General features: G+C 40.6%; 1 protein-coding gene across 1 annotated transcript in view; it reads right to left on the bottom strand.

Annotated features, from left to right (window-relative positions):
• The window catches only part of PDE3B (phosphodiesterase 3B), a 128,217-nt gene extending 105,810 nt beyond the window's left edge, over window positions 1–22,407 (bottom strand). The window contains exon 1 of the mRNA XM_014954836.1: window positions 21,147–22,407. Coding sequence (XP_014810322.1) covers window positions 21,147–22,196 — 1,050 coding nt within the window. The 5' untranslated portion in view covers window positions 22,197–22,407. The remainder of the gene's footprint in view (window positions 1–21,146) is intronic.
• Window positions 22,408–23,092: the final 685 nt, after the last annotated feature.

Here is a 23,092-nt window from a genome sequence, read left to right as displayed (position 1 = left end):
ACTTCTACATTCTAAGGTAGTAGCTTTTCTCCACTACCATATTACACATTCAGTCTGGTACATGGAAGCCTGATGGATTGATTAGATTCAAACACCCATAAGGTGACTCACAAAAGTGTTGTCCCAGTTTTATAATGTATTCCTTTTACTTCAGTCTGAAAATAATGAAGAATTTTCACATAAACACAACAGTATTAAAGTACTGTTTTAAATGCATGCCATACACTCAGGTATTAGAAAGAATCTGATTCATGTGTGTCCTTTACATTTTAAGTACCTGTTTGCCCTATTTCAGCTATCCAATATTGAAGCGTTCCGTTCCTTTTGCTTCAAGTAGACAAATGCAGAATATACAGTTCGCTCAAGACATAGAACAAATAAAGAGGTTTTTGAGTGCAAGGAGATGTTATTTTGAACGATTTATTGGGAAGTTCTAACACATCCATTCTTTACACTGCAGCTCCATTAGTTCTCTTAAATCAGCACAACTTGGCACCTTCACAATAAAGGAGCAGTCTGGCCCTCCCTCAGCTGCTCGTTCCCATCCCTGTGTTACTCCCTCTCTCAAGCAGCAATAGCAATTTATGCAGACACGTGGCAAGGAACTACAAAAAGAACTGATTAGTTTTAACATGGATTGGTTCCCCAATTTAGTTCACTGTGTAGGCTCATGAACGCTTGTGTCAGCACAAAGGGGGATAGTGTCCAAGCAGGAACAAGCAGACAGAGCTGGGAAGGACCACTCCTTTCAGTGGAAGTGCCACAAAGCATTCAGGGAATTGGAACATTTGAGTAGAGGTGTTCAGATTAGAACAGATACGTCCAAAGGTCAAAAAAAAAATAATTTAAAAACAAAAATCCTTGTTTGCAACTACATACAAATGAATCTAATTGAACATAGTTTTCAGCATCATAAAATTATCATGCTCTGAACCCAGAACTCAAAATTTTTATCAAGACTTGCACTGCAATTGTACCTCCCAGCCAACAAAGTGTGTGTTGCACCATGCATTTAAATTGTTCTGCTGTTGGTATTACCAGCAAAAAGAGAGGCGACCCATCCCCAAACCAAAAACCACCAACAAAATATGAAGGAACAATGAGGAAGGCTGGGGGAAAAAAAAATTTACAGAAGATGTCAGTGAAAAATACAAGAGCTGAGCATTCAAAAAAAAATTTTTTAAAAGGGCAAATTAAAAAAAAAAAAAAGAAGAGGGAGGTATAGAAAGGACATTTCTATATCACTTAACCTTAAAAGCCACTGAAGTCTCAGCCTCTAATCTACATGTTAGCAAAAACATTTCCTCTAAATAGCTAAATATTATCTTTTGTGTACTGTAAAGTCAGAAATGTTTATAAAATTATCCCAGAAGAAAACTGTAGTGGGATATGAAGACTGAGAAAAGTCACCTGCAACTGTCATCTAGGGCAATGAAAAGGACAAACAAGCGCTCCATTCCACAAGATTTTAGGGAACTTTTACATTCTATTCATTAATTAAAGGACTTGAATTCTGTGTGGATACCAAACACATCGAGAGAAAGCCTGACACTGAAGAAACTGGAAACAAGTTACTTATTCAGACACTGACAATAATTTAATGGTGAAAATCACAAAATAGTAAAGGAAAACTTGTGACATGCCAGGAACATTTAGACATGGCCAAGGCATGCCTCTCTGTAATTCCCCCTAGCTTTTATCCTCTGAAAATCCAAAACAAAGAAAGAAGCCCAATGACAGGTTTACTGTAGGCTGAAGTTGTGATGTCCTAGGGTGGAGCTGTAGAGAAACTGCCCTATTCAGAGAAAACACAGAGATGTTAGTATCAGGAGAAAGGGACTAGTGAACCAAAGTCCAAATAATTTCCTCTATTGATCTTAATAATTAAATGGAAACTGAAAAACATTACTGGCATAGATGGTTTGAAAACAAAAAGACCTGGAAGAAAGTTATCCAAATTAGACTATGAGAATAATAACAAAATTTAAAAAAATAAATCTGCCCATCTTAGCCAATTTTAATGATCATTTAGAAACATAACCATATGATGAGAAAATAAAACAAAGAAAAAAAACCCTTTGTGTTGTTCAGAAAAGCATAACAATAATCCTGATACACAAAACTATCTATGCAAGGTGATCTGACTACTGGACATTTTAGCTACATTGTTAAAAGGAACAATGGACTGTCAGTCACTTTCTTGATATTTTCAGTGGAATTTTCTACAAAATACTTCATAGCATAAGAATTGCAAAGAGCATTTTTCTGATTTATTTTCCTCAGTAACAGTCACAGTCAGAAGATGGGAGACCTTAATCCTTTTTCCCTTTCATATCACCCACCTATTTGACTGGTTCTATAAGCTACAGAACAGAGTATTCGAAAAGTTGACTTAGGAAGTCAGATGACTATGACAGATATAAACCAAATGTTTCCCCAGAAATTGTACAAAACTTCAGAGACTTTGCTGAAAAAAAAATACAGTCCCTTACTGTAATGCCTGAAAGATTAAACAGATAAGTAGTGTCCTACTAAGCTGCAGTTCCGTCTGTTATTAGACTTATCTTTTGAAACATGCATGTATAGCAAACAGTCTGGCTGAGAATATGACATCCAGGAAACAACAACTGAATGTTGTCATCTCATAAAAGCACTTGGAAAATAGTCAACAAGTGACAGAAAGAAGATTAAATTTGCATAATTAAACATTATTAAAAGTTAGTCAGAAAAATAAGTATGTGATCACGTAGCTCATATCTCCTTCCTTGACGGGAGACTGACAAGGCTTACAGGGCTAACATACTAAATGAGGATAAAACAAAATATTCGATGTGTTTGATGTATTGCATAACTTGCAGGCATTGCCCTAAATAAATAGCAAAGTTACTGAGCATACACTCATGGAATGCAATGGTGATCTGATGACACCATAACATCCATTTTACTGTCCAGAATTGGAGGGATAAAGAAGAACAAAATTCACAATTCTAATTTGAGATTGCCAGATCTTGATTTGCTAACATCTATATTAGCTGTTTATTAATCATACACATTTAAATCCCAAAACTCATTGATTTCAATGGTAAAACTTCATAACTTGCAATTGAGCTACTATGAATACATACCAAATAAAGCACATACCAAGCAGTGGCCACATGAAACAACATATGTTAGTGAGGTTGGACAAGTCAGTCAATTCTGAACTAGCAGCAAAACCAGTCGCTCTTCTTTCAGAATGGCATCCCAGTGCTCTAGCCACTTCCACCCACCCACGGATTTTATTTTATTTATTTTTTTAAAAGTTTTTTTGGTAATAAAATTGAAGAGCAACACATACAAAGATTCCAGACCAGGTAGACAATGATCACTGTTTGGAATGCAAGCCCAGAGACCAGCTAACCATAGACAACACTGGCCTACAGTGTGAAAAATGCCCTAAAAATATGGGCTGCTAGACTCTTAAAGCCAAGTTAATCTATCATAAATGTGCAGAAACAGAGATATTCTATCTTTCTAAGATATTCAAGGGTTCGGGGTCGAAGAGCTGAGTTGGGAGTTTGTTGGCTTTTTTTCATGGCTGGGGGGGGTTCTTGTTTGTGGTGTTTTTTGGAGGGTTAGGGAGGTTTGGTTGATTGGGTTCCTCCCCCGAAAAAGCTTTGCATATAGACTTCAGATACTAACACAGGTCTAACTGATGATCTGTCAAAGCTACTCTCTTAACATTGCTATATGGAAGAATTCTTCCAAAATAATTTGAAAATCATAGAATTCAAACACTTAAAATATATTAAGTTTTTAAGCTTTACACAAACATAGGAACAAAAGTGTATTCTGTATTAACCTTGACACTTTAACAAGTTTAGCCTTTAACTATGTACTACAATACTAGTTTGTTAAAATCTAAGTTAATTTGTGTGTTTGCCTATGTAACAACAAAAAAGAGAAAAAAAATAAAAACAGTGACAACCACTCTGGGTTTAACCTGACGGCCACTACATGATTTTTCCCTAAAAAAATATCTAGTCATAGCTAGCCGTAAGGCAATAATAACAAAATACAGCAATACTAAATCAGTTACTGTGAATTCATTTACAGTTTTTAAGTGAAATGCAAAAGACACAATGATTTTCTGAGATAAAACACACACTGCTTTCAACACTAACTGGTTTACTTTAGCGGCTAGGTCACCACTGGAAGTTACTGAATTTTAATCAACACAGAAAAAAAGTATTTAGAAAAAGAACCCCTTGCTTTAGAGGTTAAACCTCAGGTAACACTAATTTTGAGAACTACATTTTAATATGTGACACACAAGAACACTTCAGTGTAATTGCTAGAGAAGGTGGCGATAGCTGAAACTGCTGAAACTTGCATCGTACTTAATTTTGGTAACTAGGGAAGATGATTTTCATACAGATCACAGAAATTTGACTGTACATCTTTCAGAATCAAGCCCAACCACAATGTTCTTTGGAGAAGTAGGCTGGAGAGTTTAAATAATTTTTTAATTTATCCAAAGTAGCACTTTGCAAATTCTCATCAGCACCATAGCCGCAGTCACAACCCAACGGTTTGAGATGAAGCCAGTCTTTTCCTTTGTAACCGTCGAGTTCAGCTTGCAACACTATCAAAAATAAAAGAACTGTAAGCTAATTGCTGGCAAGTATGACGCAAGCGGTTTCCTAGGTAACAGCCCAAGTTGCTCAAGTGCCTGATCCAGCATTTCCTCATCTGTTTGCACTCACACCAGCAGTCTGACAATGTAGTCACTGCATCCTGTTTCACTCAGCAGCCAGCGAAACACACTGAGCTTAACCCTTGACGAACATCTCTGCAGTTCACCTATCCTACTTAGAAATTAACTTTTACAGTCATGTTTTCTGCATGCGGTTTTCATTTTCTCACACCTTTGCAGTAGCTGTCTACACTGTGTTTTTTTACTTAAAAAGGAAAAAAATGAGAAAATAAACTTCATCTAAAGTAACAAAAAATTAAGAGATATCTTCTAATTTGCATTTGCACTACCGAAAGTTTCTGCTACAAATTAAATTTTAAAAAGTTAGTCATCTGTAGATTTTAAAAGAAACATTGAGTTGTCTGTATCTCTGATTATAACTAGAAATGTTCCTGGTTTTATACTATATCTAATTTACTTTGGTTATAAATATCAAGGGGATCTATCAAATTACTCATTCACTTTAAATACATGTGTACTCATATATAAGTAGGAAGCATGTTTTTAGAATACATCACAAAACAGTTACTGTATACACCAAGGAAAACAAAAATCACATTTTGATCTAAAAAAATGTAGAGAACACAGATCTCATCAGCAAACTCTCTCTCAGGAGAAACGCAGATTCTAGAGCAAATTAAAAAAAACCCCACAGATTTATTTTAAAAAAAAGGCAAATACTGGCCTTTCTGACAACATTTTGTAGCAAAAAACCCAGGTAATTTCAATTTATTTTTCTTTAAATATGAATTTGGTCATTTCAGGACATGAATAAACCCGAAACAAACTTTTCCAGCACAGAGCTTTTAATGTGCTGATATCAGTGCTTATATGGTGTAAAACAGAACTGTTTTTCTGTACTATGGAATAGTTATGGGGCACAAAGAAAACAAAAAGGCAAGAGAAATGTAGTGTTTTTTAATTAACAATTCAGGACAATGCTTCACTAAGGCAAAATGCACATGAAATCTACTGCTGAAAAAAACTGTCCCCACCTTCACTAACTTATCTACCCAGTGCAATTTTAAGTGGGAAATCCCCTAAAGCATTCTGAAATAGCCAGACGACAGCCAACCAGAACAACCTGCCACAGCAGCTTCCTGACCACTAAGGAGAACTAGGTATCAAAAATGTGAAGGTGCAGGGAGGAGGCAACTTCAGGGACTTTTCACTGTTTCTTTCACAAAAGCCTTCTCACACAGGAGGCCAGGTTCATATCAAGTTAGAACTGCTCAAAAAGGAGATCTAAAACTGGCCTGATTTTCCAGCAACTGGAAGTCTCATTCCTTCAAACACATCATGGATTGTCCAGTTTCTTGGGAGGCCTTCTTGCTCAAATCTAGTATCATAATTTATCCGTATTCCAAAACACAAAATGTGAAGCATTAGGCCAAAAAGCCCACAGGTACAAACAAACAAGCAGCCTGAAATAAAGCTCTGAAGAACAGTAAGCAGGTATGCACTGGCAAATATACTTATCTAGAAAATAAGGAAAAAAAAAAAAGGGCTACCATGTTTACATGACATGATCAATGCTCTGGCTTAGTCAGCAATTAACTACTTGTTAGCGTCACAGCAATGTTGTTCTCTAAATGCAGATGCTTCCATCAGCAGGCTCTTCTACTCTATTTGTATTCCCCTGCTTCACTTCTCAGCTTCCTCCCAAAGACCAGCATTGTTCTCTGCTCTGATATTGCAGTACACACACAGTAGGTAGGAAGGCAGGAAAAAAAAAAAAAAATAAAAGAAAAGAAAAAGAAAGAAATGCTTTCCTTCCCCTGCTTCACTTCTCAGCTTCCTCCCAAAGACCAGCATTGTTCTCTGCTCTGATATTGCAGTACACACACAGTTCCCCTGCTTCACTTCTCAGCTTCCTCCCAGAGACCGGCATTGTTCTCTGCTCTGATATTGTAGTACCCACACAGTAGGTAGGAAGGCAGGAAAAAAAAAAAAAAATAAAAGAAAAGAAAAAGAAAGAAATGCTTTCTTCACCAATAGACAATTTTCTGCAATTGAATGGAAAGTCAGCTCAGAAAAAAAATAAAGGAAGTAGTCTGGTATGTGATTATGGAAATTCCAGAAAAAGATCAAGAAGTTTCGGGGATGAAGAGGCAATGATAGGCAGGCAGAAAACCTGCGATGGCACAAAGTGTGTTGAGAAATCTGAATATCCCTGTAGGGAAGGGAAGCAAATCAGCACCGACTAGTGAGACTGTTGTTGCAGGGTTATGCCAAGATACAAAAGATTCCCACCCTAATCCTATTCAACAACGGAAGCAGGGAACCTTGAGAAAAACCATGATCCACATGACAGCTTTAGGTTATGGGACTCAAGGTTCAGACAGCTTCTCCAAAACTAAAGCATGCAACAGTTTGATAAAATGAGTTTTTAAGATGCCTGGATTAGAAACAAGTGGAAGAACATCCACATACAAGTTCAGTCAGAGGGCACTAAAAAAAAAAATATCTAAACATGAATATAGGCACCAAATTACTTAACCATTTTGGTTATGTAATTCATATATAACAAGTGCATTCTGCATAGAAGGTTAGCCTCTACAGTGCTTGCAAGTCTATCCAAACACAGTTTAGTACTTTTGCAATATTCACAATTGTTATCTGCCTTATAACGATCCACCAACTACAGAATCCATCATTATGATCTACACTTTTTCTTCAGCTCTGTGTCCTGCCATACTCTGACAGGAGAAGAAAAATAACAGCTCTGTCCACCAGGCTAAATAACCTCCCAAATGACACTCATGACAAGACCAATGCAGGAAACTCGCTGTTCTTTTTGACTACGGCTTTTCTTGGCTTACCCCTTTTCCTGAAATTTGCAGAGGTACCACTGCAGAACATCTCAAAAAGTGAAGCAGAGCTGATAGGAAGAAAAAGACAGACCTGGGCCACAGCTGGGAATCTAACAGATACGCTGAGCGAAAGTATTACTCAGAAATTGGAAATAAAGTTCAAAATTTCCTTAAAAAAAAATAAATTCTTCAAAAGTCTAGTTAAATTTTCTTGCCCTATGGAGGCAAATAGAGCTCAAGACATCAGGACAGAAAATATACCTCTGCTCCTACTGACCCTGTTACAACTGAAGCTGTACTCACAATAAAATACCTCAATTAAATTTGTATATGAATGTCAGTATTATAAAGATCAGACAAAGCTTTCTTACAGCTCTCAAAAATTGCAGGAAGGTACATTGACAAATACAAATCCTCTAATTCTTTCCCTCCATTTTGAATGGAGGAGAAGTGAAGGGAGTAAGATGTTCAGTATTTACTTTTTGAGGCACAGTTCATTCCCTATTATGATTAGTCAGCCTCTTGCTACAACTACAGCACTTGAGCCAATGCTACTTGTATTTCTTCCTCCTCACTGGCTTACAATAGAAAAGAGTTAGGCAAAACATAAACAAGATGGATAAAGGCTTAGTCTTGTCAAAACGAAAAAAAACCCCAACCCAAGAAAACCAACCTAGAAAACCTTTGTTCCCTCTATCCAGGAAACAAACAAACAGAGGATTGTTTTCAACTTTGTAACTACCAAAGACATACAGATTCTTTTTGGGCAGCAAAGAATAAGTTCCTAACTATAAAAGCCTACGTATTAAGAGCTCAGATACTACAAATAAATTTGCAGTTATGCTTACAGAGAAGGAAGCAGGTGAGTAAACACCTTTCATCTAACTTGCAGAACTAAAAAAAATATGAAAAAACAAAGAGCTTTAAAATATTGTGAAGTATCAAAGTAAAGGATGAGGTATGTATGAGTATGTCAAAAATAAATGTACACGCCTTTTCAAATGCAGACAATTTATGTATCATTTTCCAATAATGGACATTCACATGGTACTGAAGGGATTCTAGAAACATTTTTGTGCTGTAAACACAAATAAATATTTAATTCTTCAACTTTATAAATTTTGCATTACCAACACACTTTTTAAACAATAATTTGATTGCTAGCTTTCTAAAAAAAGAAAGGTGTTTTCAGTCAGAACACTGTCGCGTCTTTGCTGGAATACACTTGTAATTTTGGACCAAATTACAGTACTGATCTTGCAACATGTAGAAAGAGAAAGAACACACTGGTAGAAAGGGGTGCTAAAACTATTGTAAATTTAAGAATAGATAAGGACAGGGAAGAGAAAGAAAAATGACATTTAAAAAAAAAGAAAAGACAAGCAAGTAATCAATTTTCTGTTGAACATTAATCTCCTGGGAAATTATTTTTCTTGTACTTGCAAGGCACAAAATAATTAAAAATAAAAATGTGCCAGCCTCAGCAAGTTTGCCAATGACCCCAAGCTGTGCTGGGTGGTCAACACGCTTGGAGGGAAAGAGGGACCTAGACAGGCTTGAGAGGTGGGCCTGTGCAAACCTCATGAAGTTCAACAAGGCCAAGTGCAAGGTCCTGAATGTGGGTCAGGGCAATCCCAAGCACAAATATAGGCTGGGCAGAGAATGGATTGAGAGCAGTCCTGTGGAGAAGGACTTGGGGATGTTGGTTGACGACAAGCTCAACATGACCCAGCAACGCACACTTGCAGCCCAGAAAGTCAACCATATACTGGGCTGCATCAAAAGAAGTGTGGCCAGCAGGTCACAGGAGGTGATTCTGCCCCTCTGCTCTGCTGAGACCCCACCTAAAGTACTGTGTCTGGCTTTGGAGTTCTCAGCACAAGAAGGACATGTACTGGTTAGAGCAAGTCCAGAGGTGGGCCATGAAGATGATGAGAGGGCTGGAGCACCTCTCCTATGAAGACAGGCTGAGAAAGTTGGGATTGCTCAACCTGGAGAAGAGAAGGCTCTGGGGAAACCTTAGAAAAGCCTTCCAGCACTCTGGAGAAGAGAAGGCTCTGGGAAAACCTTAGAAAAGCCTTCCAGCACCTAAAAGGGGCCTACAAGAAAGCTGGAAAGGGACTTTTTACAAGACCGTGTAGTGATAGGACAAGGGGTAATGGTTTCAAACTGAAAGAGGGTAGATTTAGATTAGGTATTAGGAAGTTCTTTACTGTGAGGGTGATGAAACACTAGAAGAGTTTGCCCAGAGAAGTTGTGGATCCCCCCGAAATTCTTTACTGTGAGGGTGATGAAACACCAGAACAGTTTGCCCAGAGAAATTGTGGATCCCCCCCTCCATGGAAGCAGGCACAAAATAATTAAAAATAAAAATGTGCCAGCCTCAGCAAGTTTGCCAATGACCCCAAGCTGTGCTGGGTGGTCAACACGCTTGGAGGGAAAGAGGGACCTAGACAGGCTTGAGAGGTGGGCCTGTGCAAACCTCATGAAGTTCAACAAGGCCAAGTGCAAGGTCCTGAATGTGGGTCAGGGCAATCCCAAGCACAAATATAGGCTGGGCAGAGAATGGATTGAGAGCAGTCCTGTGGAGAAGGACTTGGGGATGTTGGTTGACGACAAGCTCAACATGACCCAGCAATGCATGCTTGCAGCCCAGAAAGTCAACCGGTTGACGACAAGCTCAACATGACCCAGCAACGCACACTTGCAGCCCAGAAAGTCAACCATATACTGGGCTGCATCAAAAGAAGCGTGGCCAGCAGGTCACAGCAGGTGATTCTGCCTCTCTGCAGACCCCACCTAAAGTACTGTGTCTGGCTTTGGAGTTCTCAGCACAAGAAGGACATGTACTGGTTAGAGCAAGTCCAGAGGTGGGCCATGAAGATGATGAGAGGGCTGGAGCACCTCTCCTATGAAGACAGGCTGAGAGAGTTGGGATTGCTCAACCTGGAGAAGAGAAGGCTCTGGGAAAACCTTAGAAAAGCCTTCCAGCACCTAAAAGGGGCCTACAAGAAAGCTGGAAAGGGACTTTTTACAAGACCGTGTAGTGATAGGACAAGGGGTAATGGTTTCAAACTGAAAGAGGGTAGATTTAGATTAGGTATTAGGAAGTTCTTTACTGTGAGGGTGATGAAACACTAGAAGAGTTTGCCCAGAGAAGTTGTGGATCCCCCCTCCATGGAAGCATTCAAGGCCAGGCTGGATGGGCCTTTGAGCAGCTTAGTCTAGTGGGAGGTGTCCCTGCCCATGGCAGGGGGCTTGGAACTCAATGATTTTTAAGGTTCCTTCCAACTCTAACCATTCTGTGAATCTGTGAATTCTGTCCATTACCAAACAGGTGAAAGGAATGTAGCTTTAAGAATGTATTCATTTGAAATTATTTCTCTAGTAGCAAGTGTGAACAAATTTATAAGTTATATTTAACCCTGTGAATTTTTAAACTAATAAGGACTATCATCTCAGTCCTTAAACACTGTAAAACACATATTCTTTTCCACTTGAAAGCTTAAGTGTTCTGCTGACTCCAGGAAGCTTTCTACTAGAATATGTGTTAAGGCAAGTATAGAATACTTGGAAATCTTTAGCAGTGAGATTTTAACAACTAGTCTCATACAATAAAAATGATGTAAGGCTAACTGTATACCTTTATAGGCGCGTTATTAAAGCTGTATTGACTTTTGCAGTTAATCCTGAAATGGCATCTCTACTACATGAAACACAGTTTGAATCTTTTCTGAAGCTTTAAGATACCTTCCTAAACAATGTATCAATTTCATATTTACAGATATAACTTCAGTTTCTAAATTAATTTGTCCTGAAATTTTATCCTTAATGATCCCAATAATTGGTTATGCAAATTTCATACATAAGCACAGAATTTTACTCTGTTTTAATGAGATTGTTTGAAACTTACAGTCTTTTACTAGTTCTGATTTTTACTCTCCATGAAAAATTGTTACCCTTCACACATAGACTGAAGTATTATTTTCTTCTTCAGAACATTTTGCAGATGTCTCTGGTACGACAGTCATTGTCTCAGAGGGTTTGAAAACAGGCCACCCTTAAAAACTGTAGACAGCATCTGCCTCTGCCCATCTACTCCCATTTTCCTATTTTCATCTTGACATCATAGAAAATCACTTGTAAACCTATTATTTTCAACCTTCTTTATAAATTCTTTGCAATCTAACAAACAGGCTTCCAGTTATGAAAAATAAATTAATAAAAAAAAATAATAGAGACAGGTCATTAACACAAAAACCGTTCCAAACTCTTCTTTCTTAAAGCTTTTTCAACGAGAAACCCCAAATAGAAATAAAATTAGACTTTCAATATTACCATGGTATGGAAAAATTCTGCTATGGTGAGTAAAAAGTAGCAAGAAACTCTAATTTTAATTAATGTTTTTCTATAACTACATAAAAATGAGTTAACAAATACTCATAATCAAAATACTTTCAACTGTGCTTTGCCACAGCAGCACAAAGCTGTTATTTACATCACAGTAATCACTCATTTTAACTTCAGATAAGCATGCTACATTCCTTTAATTGTTGGAAAGATCCTATGTAATGTTCCTCAGCATTTTACTATTAAAAAAGAATAACACAAAAAACCCAAAACCAAACAGCCTAGAAGATACATAGATTATGCACATTGAAATTCTCTCATTGGAAGTTCCGTTTGAAATTTTCTTTGTAAGCATGCTTCCGTGATCCCCATATGGATATTATGCTGCCTCAAAAATGCAGTTAGTTGAAACAAGGACAGAAAGAGGGTACTTACAGGGTGGACAACACAAGCTAGTTTATGTTTTCTAGTTAAAATATGAAATATACTGCTCTATCCTATACTAACATGTTAGGAAGAACGAAGCCCCTGTTATCCTTTATATATTTACCCCAGTCTATAAGCAGCAATACACAGTAGATATATCTGCTTTTCAGTGCACATTTGTAAGGACAATCTCAATGGAAACAGTATAACCTAGATCAACATTCATCTTTCATTGAGCAAAATAAAGCCTGCTTCTCGCAGATCCAGCTAGTCAAGAGGAAAACGGTGCTAGTGTGCTTTTATTTTGTTCAGCCAGAGCCAATTCCTGCAGGGCCGTGCCAGAGCAGATGGCATTTCACAGGCACGGCAGAATGTAAACTTTTTCAGTCTGCTAATCACACCTTCAGATTTCAACACAAATTTCCCTACTACCCACACATAAGACCATAACTGCTTGCATCTACAAAAACGCAGTTTAAATTAACAGAAATACAACTTCATATTATGTTATGAGGTTAATTCTAAAGGAGTGAGAATGTGTACGACAGTGTGGAATTGCAAGAAAGGGTATAAAAGAGCCTGTGATTACGTTTACATATTCTGGGCTCCCCAGTTCAAGAAGGACAGGGAACTGCTGGAGAGGGTACAGCAAAGGGCCACAAAGACGATTAAGGGCCTGGAGCATCTCTCCTACGAGGAGAGGCTGAGGGATTTGGGGCTTTTTAGTCTTGAGAAGAGAAGGCTTAGGGGAGATCTAATCAATGCTTACAAATACTTAAAGGGAGGGTGTCAGGAGGACAGGGCTGGTCGTTTCTCAGTGGTGCTCAGTGACAGGACAAGAGCAAATGGACACGAACTTGAGTATAAGAAGTTCCACCTAAATGTGAGGAGGAACTTCTCTACTGTGAGAGTGGTAGAGCCCTGGAACAGGCTGCCCAGAGAGGTGGTGGAATCTCCTTCTCTGGAGACATTCAAAACCCGCCTGGACAAGTTCCTGTACAACATGCTCTAGGCAGATACAAGTTCCTGTGCAACATGCTCTAGGTAGATCCGCTCTGGCTGGGGGGTTGGACTATATGATCTCCAGAGGTCCCTTCCAACCCCATGTGATTCTATTCTATACTGTCTAGGTGGCAAACCAAATGAAATGAAGACTAGTGTGAACGTTAATCAAGACAATAATCACTTAAGACTTCTCTCAAATACATTCCTTTCATTTTAAAGTTAGCATCATTAAAGTACATGCACAACACTGAATTTTATTGTCTGAACACTGAATGATGTCCTATAAATACAGAGATTAATCCCTTCCTCAGGAAAAGCTCACAAAGTCCTTTCATATCTATCCCTTCCAAAGTTACAAGCCCAGCTAACAGGCCATCCACTTTTGTAAAGCATACACACTATAAGGTTCTTTGGCCACCATACATCTCTCACACAGAAGATAAAGAGATATATGAGGATTAGTGTGTGTCAGTCATCAGATGTCGAAAAACAGCAGGTCTAATGACAATTTGTGTGAAATAATAGAAACTGTTCTGGAGAGCCAAAAGTACTATGAAAATTCACTGATACCTGTTCTTAAAAACACCTGTACTACTTCTCCTATATTAGTAACTTAGAGTACCCAGAAATGTAGAAATCCTTTAAAATAATCTACTAGACAGAAGGAACAAAACTATATTCCCGAAGCAGTAAGCAGGTATCACACAACAGTGCTTAGGAGAAAAAAAAAATTTAAAAACCTGGAAAATAAGTTATGATTGAATCTGTAATATTAAACTGACTCTACAAAAAATAAAAATATTCTAAATGTGAATACAGTCCTTTAATTTTTGGTCAAATTGGAATAAAAACCACACTAAGTATGTGCACAGTGAGCCTAGTATAAGAATGCCTTTTTAGCCTTTATTTTAGCTCCTGTCCTGTTAAAAGGTTTTAATCTAATCAAAAAGAAAATGTAATATGACCAATAACGAAGGTTAAGAAAGACACTCAATGCCATAGTGCCTCTACTGGGATTCATAGTTAAGCTGTTATTTCAATAAAACTGATAAAACTTCCCTCTGCAAACCTTAGGTTTCACACACTTCCAGAAGAGTTTATTCTATACTATGAAATTTGCTGATAAAACTGTTCTGACAATAAATAGACAGGTATGACATAGGCTCGCAGTATCATCAACTAGCAGTGGTGCAGTACCTCTGGGGTGGGGGAGCAGAACTGGCTGTTTTGAGCATTATGAAAGTACTCACCCCAAATTGAACTGAGTGTATATTCCTCGCGTACTGTTACCAACATGGATATAGCTAAACCAATACACCTGTATTGCTAATTCATACCAAAAAGCCTGGAATGTTCTGCATAAAAGAGGGACCTCTCAAAAATCCAGGGCACTCAAATACAGCTTCACGTGTTAAATTTTCTATGGTATCCTGAATAGCTTAACAATATTAAGTTATATAGGAAAAAGATAATTATAACGTTCCATAAAACAAACTTTTATTTACCAAATGAGCAACAAATGGACCATTTGCTGCAAATATGCCTTTAACTTAGTGAAGGTATTTGGGTTTGCATTAAGGCTGGTAACTCAGTACTGGGTAACAGAACTTGTAACTTACCATTCAAGCAGTTATTTAGTTGGCAATACGTTATCTTTTTCCACACCTGCTGTATAAAATGGTTAGCACTGATAGTCACGAATGCTCTGCATAGCAGCACTGTTTTTCATAAATATTGAACTACCAAACATATAGAGGCATATAAAAAACTTAATTGAATATCGATGCCCTATTCTATCGCTTTCACAGTAAATTTGCACTTCTTTCAAAGGAACATGCTACTTATAAAACCTATGAAAAAATAGGGGCAGGTCAACACATCAAAACTTAGTTGTGGTTATCAGCTGCCTGTATTTAAATGAATTGCATCCTTTCCCAAAACTAACTGATCCATTTTCAAATATGAATGTGCTCCAGAAACTATAATTCGTCATTCATTGTTGTGTCATTTCTAGTTTGTAGAACACTTCATTTTGCCACTTTCACCAATAAGGCCATTCACTTAACTGGTCTTCCTTAAGGACAGATGTCTCCAATGTGTTTCTGTCACACTTCCTCTTCCCAAATACCATCATCATCTGTCAGTTTACTTTTTAACCTGGGAACTCTTATTTATTAGCATCTGTGGTTCCTGTCTGCTTGAAAGTCTCTAGCACTCTGTTACTTCCACTGGATCCTTAAAGCTATTGATCCTTTTTATGTTTCACTAACATTCACTCATATATTACACAGTCTGCCCTAATCAATCTAAGCCCTCAGTTTTACCTTAAATTTTTGTTTCTGCTATTGAGGTGCAGAAAAGTCCCTTTTTTTTTTACATTAAAATTTATTCTGCTGTGCCGTTCCATCTTGCTCAGCATTGTTTTCACCCATGGAAAAAGTTATGTTGAAAATCAACGTTTCCTCTCATCTTAAACTACTCTTTCAGCTCTCTCTCCACATAGTTTAATCTTGGAAAAATGGGTAAGATTCCAACAAGAAATCCTATGGCTCTAGCCTCCTGAGGTCTGCCCTCCTTTCTCATTTGGCAGGCAGAAGTTTCTCATCTGTTTTCCTCCTCAAGTTTTTGCATCAATGATAGAATGGACTAAAACTCCCAGTTTCCCTGCCTATAATCCTTATCTTTGCACGAAAGTTCAAGATTTACTTTTTTCCATCTTCTGCAACTAGTTTCTGAATACCAGATCTGATACAGTAGGCTTTGTTCAGTGATTCATTTAAATAGTGGTAAGGCTGCATGAACTTTTCATTTTTAGGTATCAGAAAACCAACACAGTAGGGAAAAAGGGCTTTTAGAAAATATAACTTTCCTATCAAATGTCAAATAAGGCCCAGGCTTTAGCAGAATTCCCCCCACCCAGTTCTCATATTCACACATGACATGAGAGACACTCTCATGTAGATTCTTAGAGTTCATCTCACAGTGCAGACTTGCCCTCTGTTGGGGCATATTCCATAGAGTCTCTTCACTTCCCACTCACATTTTTTTCATAAAACTTGCTGGAATTTGTTACCTTTGAAACTTCTAAGGCCATAGTATTCAATCAGTTCAGTTGGTCAAGTTCAACTATTAGGATGGTACTGTCAGGCATAAACATGCCCACACATACATTGTGTCAAAAGATGTCTTTTCCTGAGGAAAATATATCTGACTGCTTGTAATCCTCTTCCCTTTCATATTTAACCTCACAGAATATATTGTTCATGAACCCCAGTGGGGAGGCTGTCCTCTTTGCCTTTCTATAGACCCTCCTGGGAACCCTTTTTTCCTCATCTCTACAATTTTCTTTTATGAGTATGAAATGTCTTCTTAGTCAAAGCTGCAAATTAGTACTTTATCCTTATCCTGTTAGTTTTTTAACAGAGTCAATCATGCAGTTCTTGCAACCTCCTCTCCTGGCTTCCTCCATGTCTTTCCTGCTGGTGCTCTGGTCACTCCTGTAACAGGCCATCCTCATCTTCCTCCATATTTCTCCAGCATTTCCACAGCAGTTGTCTTTGACCTCCTTCCTTTCTCCTTTTATGTTTTCTTTCTGGGAAACCACACCTGCAGAAAGTCAACCCCCTCTGCTACATGACAACTGACAGACATGTTTCCCTGCTTTTAGCATACTTTATCTGTCCAGAACATGAACTGCCACCAAGTCTTGGATATCTAAAAAACAGCTTATGGTAAACTCAGCTAACAAAGTTCTTAACTGCACACAGTCTCCCTAACAGCATTCTTTGTCATTCTCTGTGAACCACTGTATGGTCCTGGTGGTCACTTTGCCAGAGGATACCATCTTAAACTCTGACCTCTCTACAGGTCTCTGTGGGCAGACCAAGCACAAGTCATTCTTTCTTTCTGGGATGATACTTCAAGAATATAACTTCAGGATGGAAGGAAAAAAAAAAAAAAGAAAAAAAAAAAAGATGCAACTCTTACCAAGCGTCTTCTCATTTCACATTTCATCTAGCCAGAGCAAACTAGATAGAAACAATATAATCCTACTCCTCCAAAATACTTTCACCACGTAATCCTTCTCTTTGTATAATCCCCACACTCAGTTGCATCCCATTGAAATGGATTACATTCACAGTTCAACACACCCACCCTTCTACCTTGATTTTCCCCATCAGACAAACAATAATAACCCAAGAGATACAAAGATTCTGTTAACAACACAAGCAAACCTTGACATCCGGATACACTTGTGGTAACATTGTAACCATTAGGGGAAAAGGTAAAATTTCAAAGAGCTAGTTTGTCAAATGCATAGCAAGAAGAGTTACCTTTTATATTATTGGCTGCAATCAAGGGGTAAAGGATCACACGTTTCTAGACTGCAAACAGTATCAGAATGTACTATAAAATTCATATTAACTGACAGCTTCTGTACTAGAAAGTTTACACCCCGAGTACTTAAGTACAAATAGGTAACAGACACAAACTGTCTCAGAAAATAAGCAATTGCATTAATTTCAAGTTACATAAATACTTCAAACTCTTGAAATTGAGTCCTGATTTTCCTAAGTTACGCCAAAGGTACGAGATAGCTTGGAAGACAAACTGGGGAGAGGTGGTGGTCAATCCGACAACCTAACCTCAAGACAATTCTTCATGTAATTAACAGAGTGCAAAATCAAACCAGTCTTTATCCATGAAATATCTCAGCCTTCCTACATGCTTGAACCTAGTCAGGTAGCTAGGAGAAGTATCAGCTTTGTTTGTAGGCACATATCCTGTATATTTATCACATATTCTTTCTGGATTCTGAGAAGCTCCTATGCATGAGTTCCTACACATGGTCATTTGCTCTCATATACATGTTCACCGTCATGTTAAAAAAAATAATAATGTTTTACTACAGCATTTTTCAGGACATAGAGTGTTTACAAGATCTGCAATACTGACAAGCACACCTTTTAGATTCCCAATTCTGATTTGGCTTTCATAGGGAAAAACAACAACAACAAAAGAATAATTAAATGCTCAGTATGCTACAGTCAATGAAGATAAACCTTTCAGCATTATAGCTGTCATACTTGTTCAAGTAAATAAAGCAATAATCTACATATTTGTCATAAGGAACACTCAAATTAGAAAGCATTTACAGGATCATGCTCGCAGGGCTTCTTTCCACTTCTAGGCCAGAAAACAGCGATTGCTCCATCTGATTCCAGTGTGCACGTACTACTGGTTGCACACACCTGTTCTCTCCCCCCCAGTCTCCATGCAAACAGACCCCTTAGAATTGTTGGCTTTAGCTTGTTAGTAAAAAACCTGTCATCTCAATATAATTATTTTCTCATGTATTTAACTAAACGGAGTCGGGCATAATTTCAAATCATCAATATAATTATTTTCTCATGTATTTAACTATTCGGGCATAATTTCAAATCAACAAGTAACTGAAAACTTAAAGGTCAATACTAGCATTCTCTACTTTCCTCAAAAAGTAACCAAAATCTACATCTGCCTTTTTTGTTCATACGAACCTCTGCATACAAGAGGGTCATGACAATCATACAAAATGTATCTAATAGAATCACAACAGCACCTTAGCTGTCATTCCTCAAAGTATTCCTGCCATGGTGGACCTGCAGCACATTCCTTGTACTCCACTGATCTTCCTAACAATGCTCATTAAACTCACTATCTTAAAATACTAATATTGAAAAAGAATCATTGTAATATTTAATAAAGATCTGCAAAACAGGCAATCAGTCCCTAAAGAAAATTCATATAATAAATGGTCTCTGAAAAGCATTAAGTGCATACATTCCTCCTCTTTCAAGGAAGCAATAGAAAAACCTTGTAGTGTTGATTTGAATGAAGTCACACATTACAAGCTTACTTTTCCCACCCAAACAATTCACGTTTTATCAGCTCTGCGATGTCTGATCTCTCCCCAAGTCAGACAGGAGATCAGAGGATTTGACCTGTGTTATCCTTATAAAATCACATATAAAATACTGCACAGAATATATGTCTATGAATCCCATTTAAGCTGTGTTTAATAAAGCTCAAATATTTATCTGAAAGCATAATAGACTATTAGGAAAACAAAGAACTTCAGATCTCTCCGTTGTTTCTTTTCACTTCTAGTGATAACAAAGGTATCAAATTCTGGAAGTCTACCAAACAGTTACATTTTATTATGAACACGTATGATTTAAGTACTGCCAATAAATTCTAAGTATTTAGTTATGGTTGACATTTATGATGTTACTTAAAGAATAATAAATGCCTTAACTTGAAATATGCGCATGCTTTTAGGGAGTGAGCCGAATATCAAAGGAAGCATTTAGTAACTTGCATAAGAACAAGTATCTTCTATCATCTAGAAAGGGTAATGAAAGATGTTATCACATTTTCTGAGTTTTTTGTACTGCAGACAAATATGACAGAAAAAGAGAGCATTTACTATCCAGAAGAGAACAGAGAAAATAAATTATTATACAATATTCCCTAGATATCTTAACTGCTAGTACAATATTTTAATGTTTCTTTCATTGTATGCATTAGATAATTTGAAACACATTAAATGAGCTATTTCTGAAGCCTGTTAAAGCATACTTGCATTTTAACCTTTTATGCAAAAACAGTTACCGCTGTATTATTCTATTGTGCAAATGCAGTGAAAGAACTGCTCGAAAAACTACTCCACTGCTTCAGATTCACCTCACATTTCCTCAGACCTGTTTCACAGTCGGTCACAAGAAGTACATTACGGAACATATGTCAAAGCAAATTTAGAAAATTTCATTTACTACCCATGAATTTCAGCCACAACATTAGTAGATGGGAGATTTTGCAGCAACAAGCACTTCCCAGAAACTGCCCACTCGCACGTTTATCGAACCCACCCCTCCTTATTCTCCCTCCTATAAGGGGCTGATAATAACGCCTGCAGCAGCCTCGGGCCAGTTCCCCCCGCGACACAACTCGGTGTTCCTGCAGTTCACGTGCAAGTTCCCAAATATAAACAAACTCCTCTCCCACACAGGGGTTCGCGCTACAAAAAACAAGATTCAATGAAAAGTTTTCCGGGAGCTAGAAACCAACAGAGTTCCATTCAAGAAAACTGAGGGTTTCGGGCATCCCTCCAGACTCTACTGAACAGCCCTCTCTTCAGTAAAAAGAAGTTTCTTAAATCCCATCAGCCCAAACCTAACGTTAATTTATGTAGAGAGAGGAGGAGAGGGAGAAACAAGAGACAGTAATCTGCAAGGCAGAAGGACAGCTGCCACTCAAACAACGCCAACACTTGATAAATAGCATCCTTCAAAAACTGATTTTTCTGTAGCTCTTGGCAATCATATTGTGGATAGAAAGCGGGAAGAGCCAGAAGTGCCGAGCAGTTAGACAGCTGTGGTTTCTTGCTCTCCTAAAGCCTGCCAGAAGCGGAGGAGGTGGTGGGCTTTGTGAAAGAGACAATCAAAACAACAAGGTAGCTCATAGCTGAAGATGTTTAGTTTGGGGTTTTGTTTCAATCGATAAGAAGCACTTTTTAATATTTAAGATGGTAGAAAAAGCGAGCGAGTCTTCTGTCCTATAGCAATATTAAGCTACTACATAGACATAAATGATTACATCGATTCTGCAGAACCGAACTGAGAAAGCCGCCCAGAGACTTAACATTTTCCTGCGTTCCTCTAGCCGGAGTTTGACAGTTAGCAAGACATCCAGCACAGACATACACAGCAGTTAGGAAAAGCGAGTGGCGCTCATCCCTCAGAAAGTTTCTCCCTCCAGTTTCCAAAAACACCTACCTGCTCTCTGGAAATGCAAGGCAACGAGGGTCTCCTAAACATTTTGCAGCTGCCGTAGTAGCTGGCCGGAGTTTCCCCTAAGGATACGCAGCTAGATCTCCTCCTGGGTCTGATCACAGGCACTTTTTCCTCCACGCTGGGGAGCCGGGGGTGGTGATGCTGCTGCTGGTGGTGCTCTCCCGGGCTCTCAGCCGAGAAGATGCCGCGCTCCCCGCCACAGAGTGCCAGGAGGCAGCCTGCCACCCCCACCGAGCCGGCCAGCAGCGGTCTGAGGGCTGGGGGCAGCGAGTGAAGGCTGCCGAGAGACACCAGCCACACCAGGCTGGTGAAGATCAAGACGAGGAGTCTCCGCCGCAACTCGACGGAGCTCTGCAGCAGGGTCAGCGCTGCCACCGAGCCCAGCACCGCCAGGAGCCTGCCTAGGACCACCTGCGGCGGGTCGGCGGGGTCCTGGGGCTCCTCTCGGTGCCCCTCGGCGGGCAGCAGCCACTGCAGCGCCACGAAGTCCCCCGAGTAGCAGCACACGGGAAGCGCCAGCAGCCACCAGCGGGTCGTGCCGCCGCCGCCGCGCTCCCGGTGCCTGCCGCCGGCCAGGTAGCAGGTGAGAAGGAAGAAGGCACAGGCGATGCTGAAGAGGGGGCTGAGGCAGCGGAGCAGGCACAGCGAGGCTTGCAGCAGCCGGGGGCTCCGCCAGCTGCTCCCGTCCTGCTGGCCCCCGGCGCTGCCCCGGCCGGGAAAGGCCAGGAGCGAGAGGACAACGGCGGCCAGGGCGCCCAGGCTGAGCAGCGCCCGGGAGGAGGAGGAGGAGGCGGCGGCGGTAGGGAACAGCAGCAGAGAGAGGAAGCTCTTCGGGGGGTCCTGCCTCAGGGGGGTCGCGCAGCTCTTCACGTAGCCGTTCCGCAGGCTCTCCGGGCTGCCGCCGCCGCCGCCGCCGGGGAGCACCAGGGGGGAAGCCGCCCTGCTGCCGTCCGGCTGCTGGCAGCGCTGCGGGGCTCTGCCGGGTCCGTGGTGGGAGGCGGCCGCGGCGGCGGCTTCTCCCTCTTCCCTCATGGTGGTCGGGGACGCGGGCGGGGGGAGGACGGGGGGAGAGGCGCGGGTCGCGCTAGCTCCGGCCCGGCCGTGCCTCCCTCATCTTCTCAGGACAGGGGCGCCGGGCTGAGCCGCCGCTCCTCCTCCTCCGCGGGCAGCGGCGTCTGCAGCATGGTGGGTAAAAGACAGGGGGGGAGGGAAAAAATAAAAAGAAAAAAAAAAAGAGAGAAAAGGTAAAAGTCTCGTCCGCTCGTTCGCTTTCCCCGAGCGGATCCGGCGGCGGGGACTCGCTGTCGCCTCCCAGCGCTCACCGGCAGCAGCGGGCGCCGCCGGCGGAGCCCCGGAGGGCGTGGGACTGAGGCGAGGAACAGCCCCCGCCCCGCCCGCCCGCCTCCCCTCACGCCGCTGCACACGGCGCGCGCGGAAGCCCCGCGAGGGTGGCACGCGCCCCGGCGGCGGTTGCGCGCGAACTGCCACGCGCTAACGGCCGCACGGTAGCGGGGCGGGGAGGGGAGGGGAGGGAGGCAGGCGCGCGCCCGCCGGCTCCTTCCCGCCGCCTCGCGCCCCCAACGGCCGCTCTGCCCTGAGGAGACCGGCGGGACCCCGGCCTTCCCGTACCCTCCAGAGCCGCTCCCGCGGCGCCCGGGCCCCAGGGATCCGCGCTTTCCATGTGTATTAAACAGAGCGTTTTAAATATATATGTATATATAGTTATATATGTCCCGCGCGACGCTCAGCCGTCGCCGAGAGCGTGTGAGAAGCGGCCCGGGCCCCTGCCAGCCCCGGCCACCGCGCTACATCCACGGGAGCGGGCATCTGGTGAAGCGATGGAGGGTCAGAAGGGCTGAGCTGCATTAACTTTCCTTTTCCCTGTGTCTTTCTGTTTTGACATACCGCGGAAGAGTTGCTAGGACGGG

The sequence above is a fragment of the Calidris pugnax genome, unplaced genomic scaffold (assembly GCF_001431845.1).
Source record: "Calidris pugnax isolate Ruff unplaced genomic scaffold, ASM143184v1 scaffold186, whole genome shotgun sequence".
In the NCBI taxonomy this organism is placed as follows: Eukaryota; Metazoa; Chordata; class Aves; order Charadriiformes; family Scolopacidae; genus Calidris; species Calidris pugnax.
This window is presented reverse-complemented; position numbering and strand designations above follow the sequence as displayed.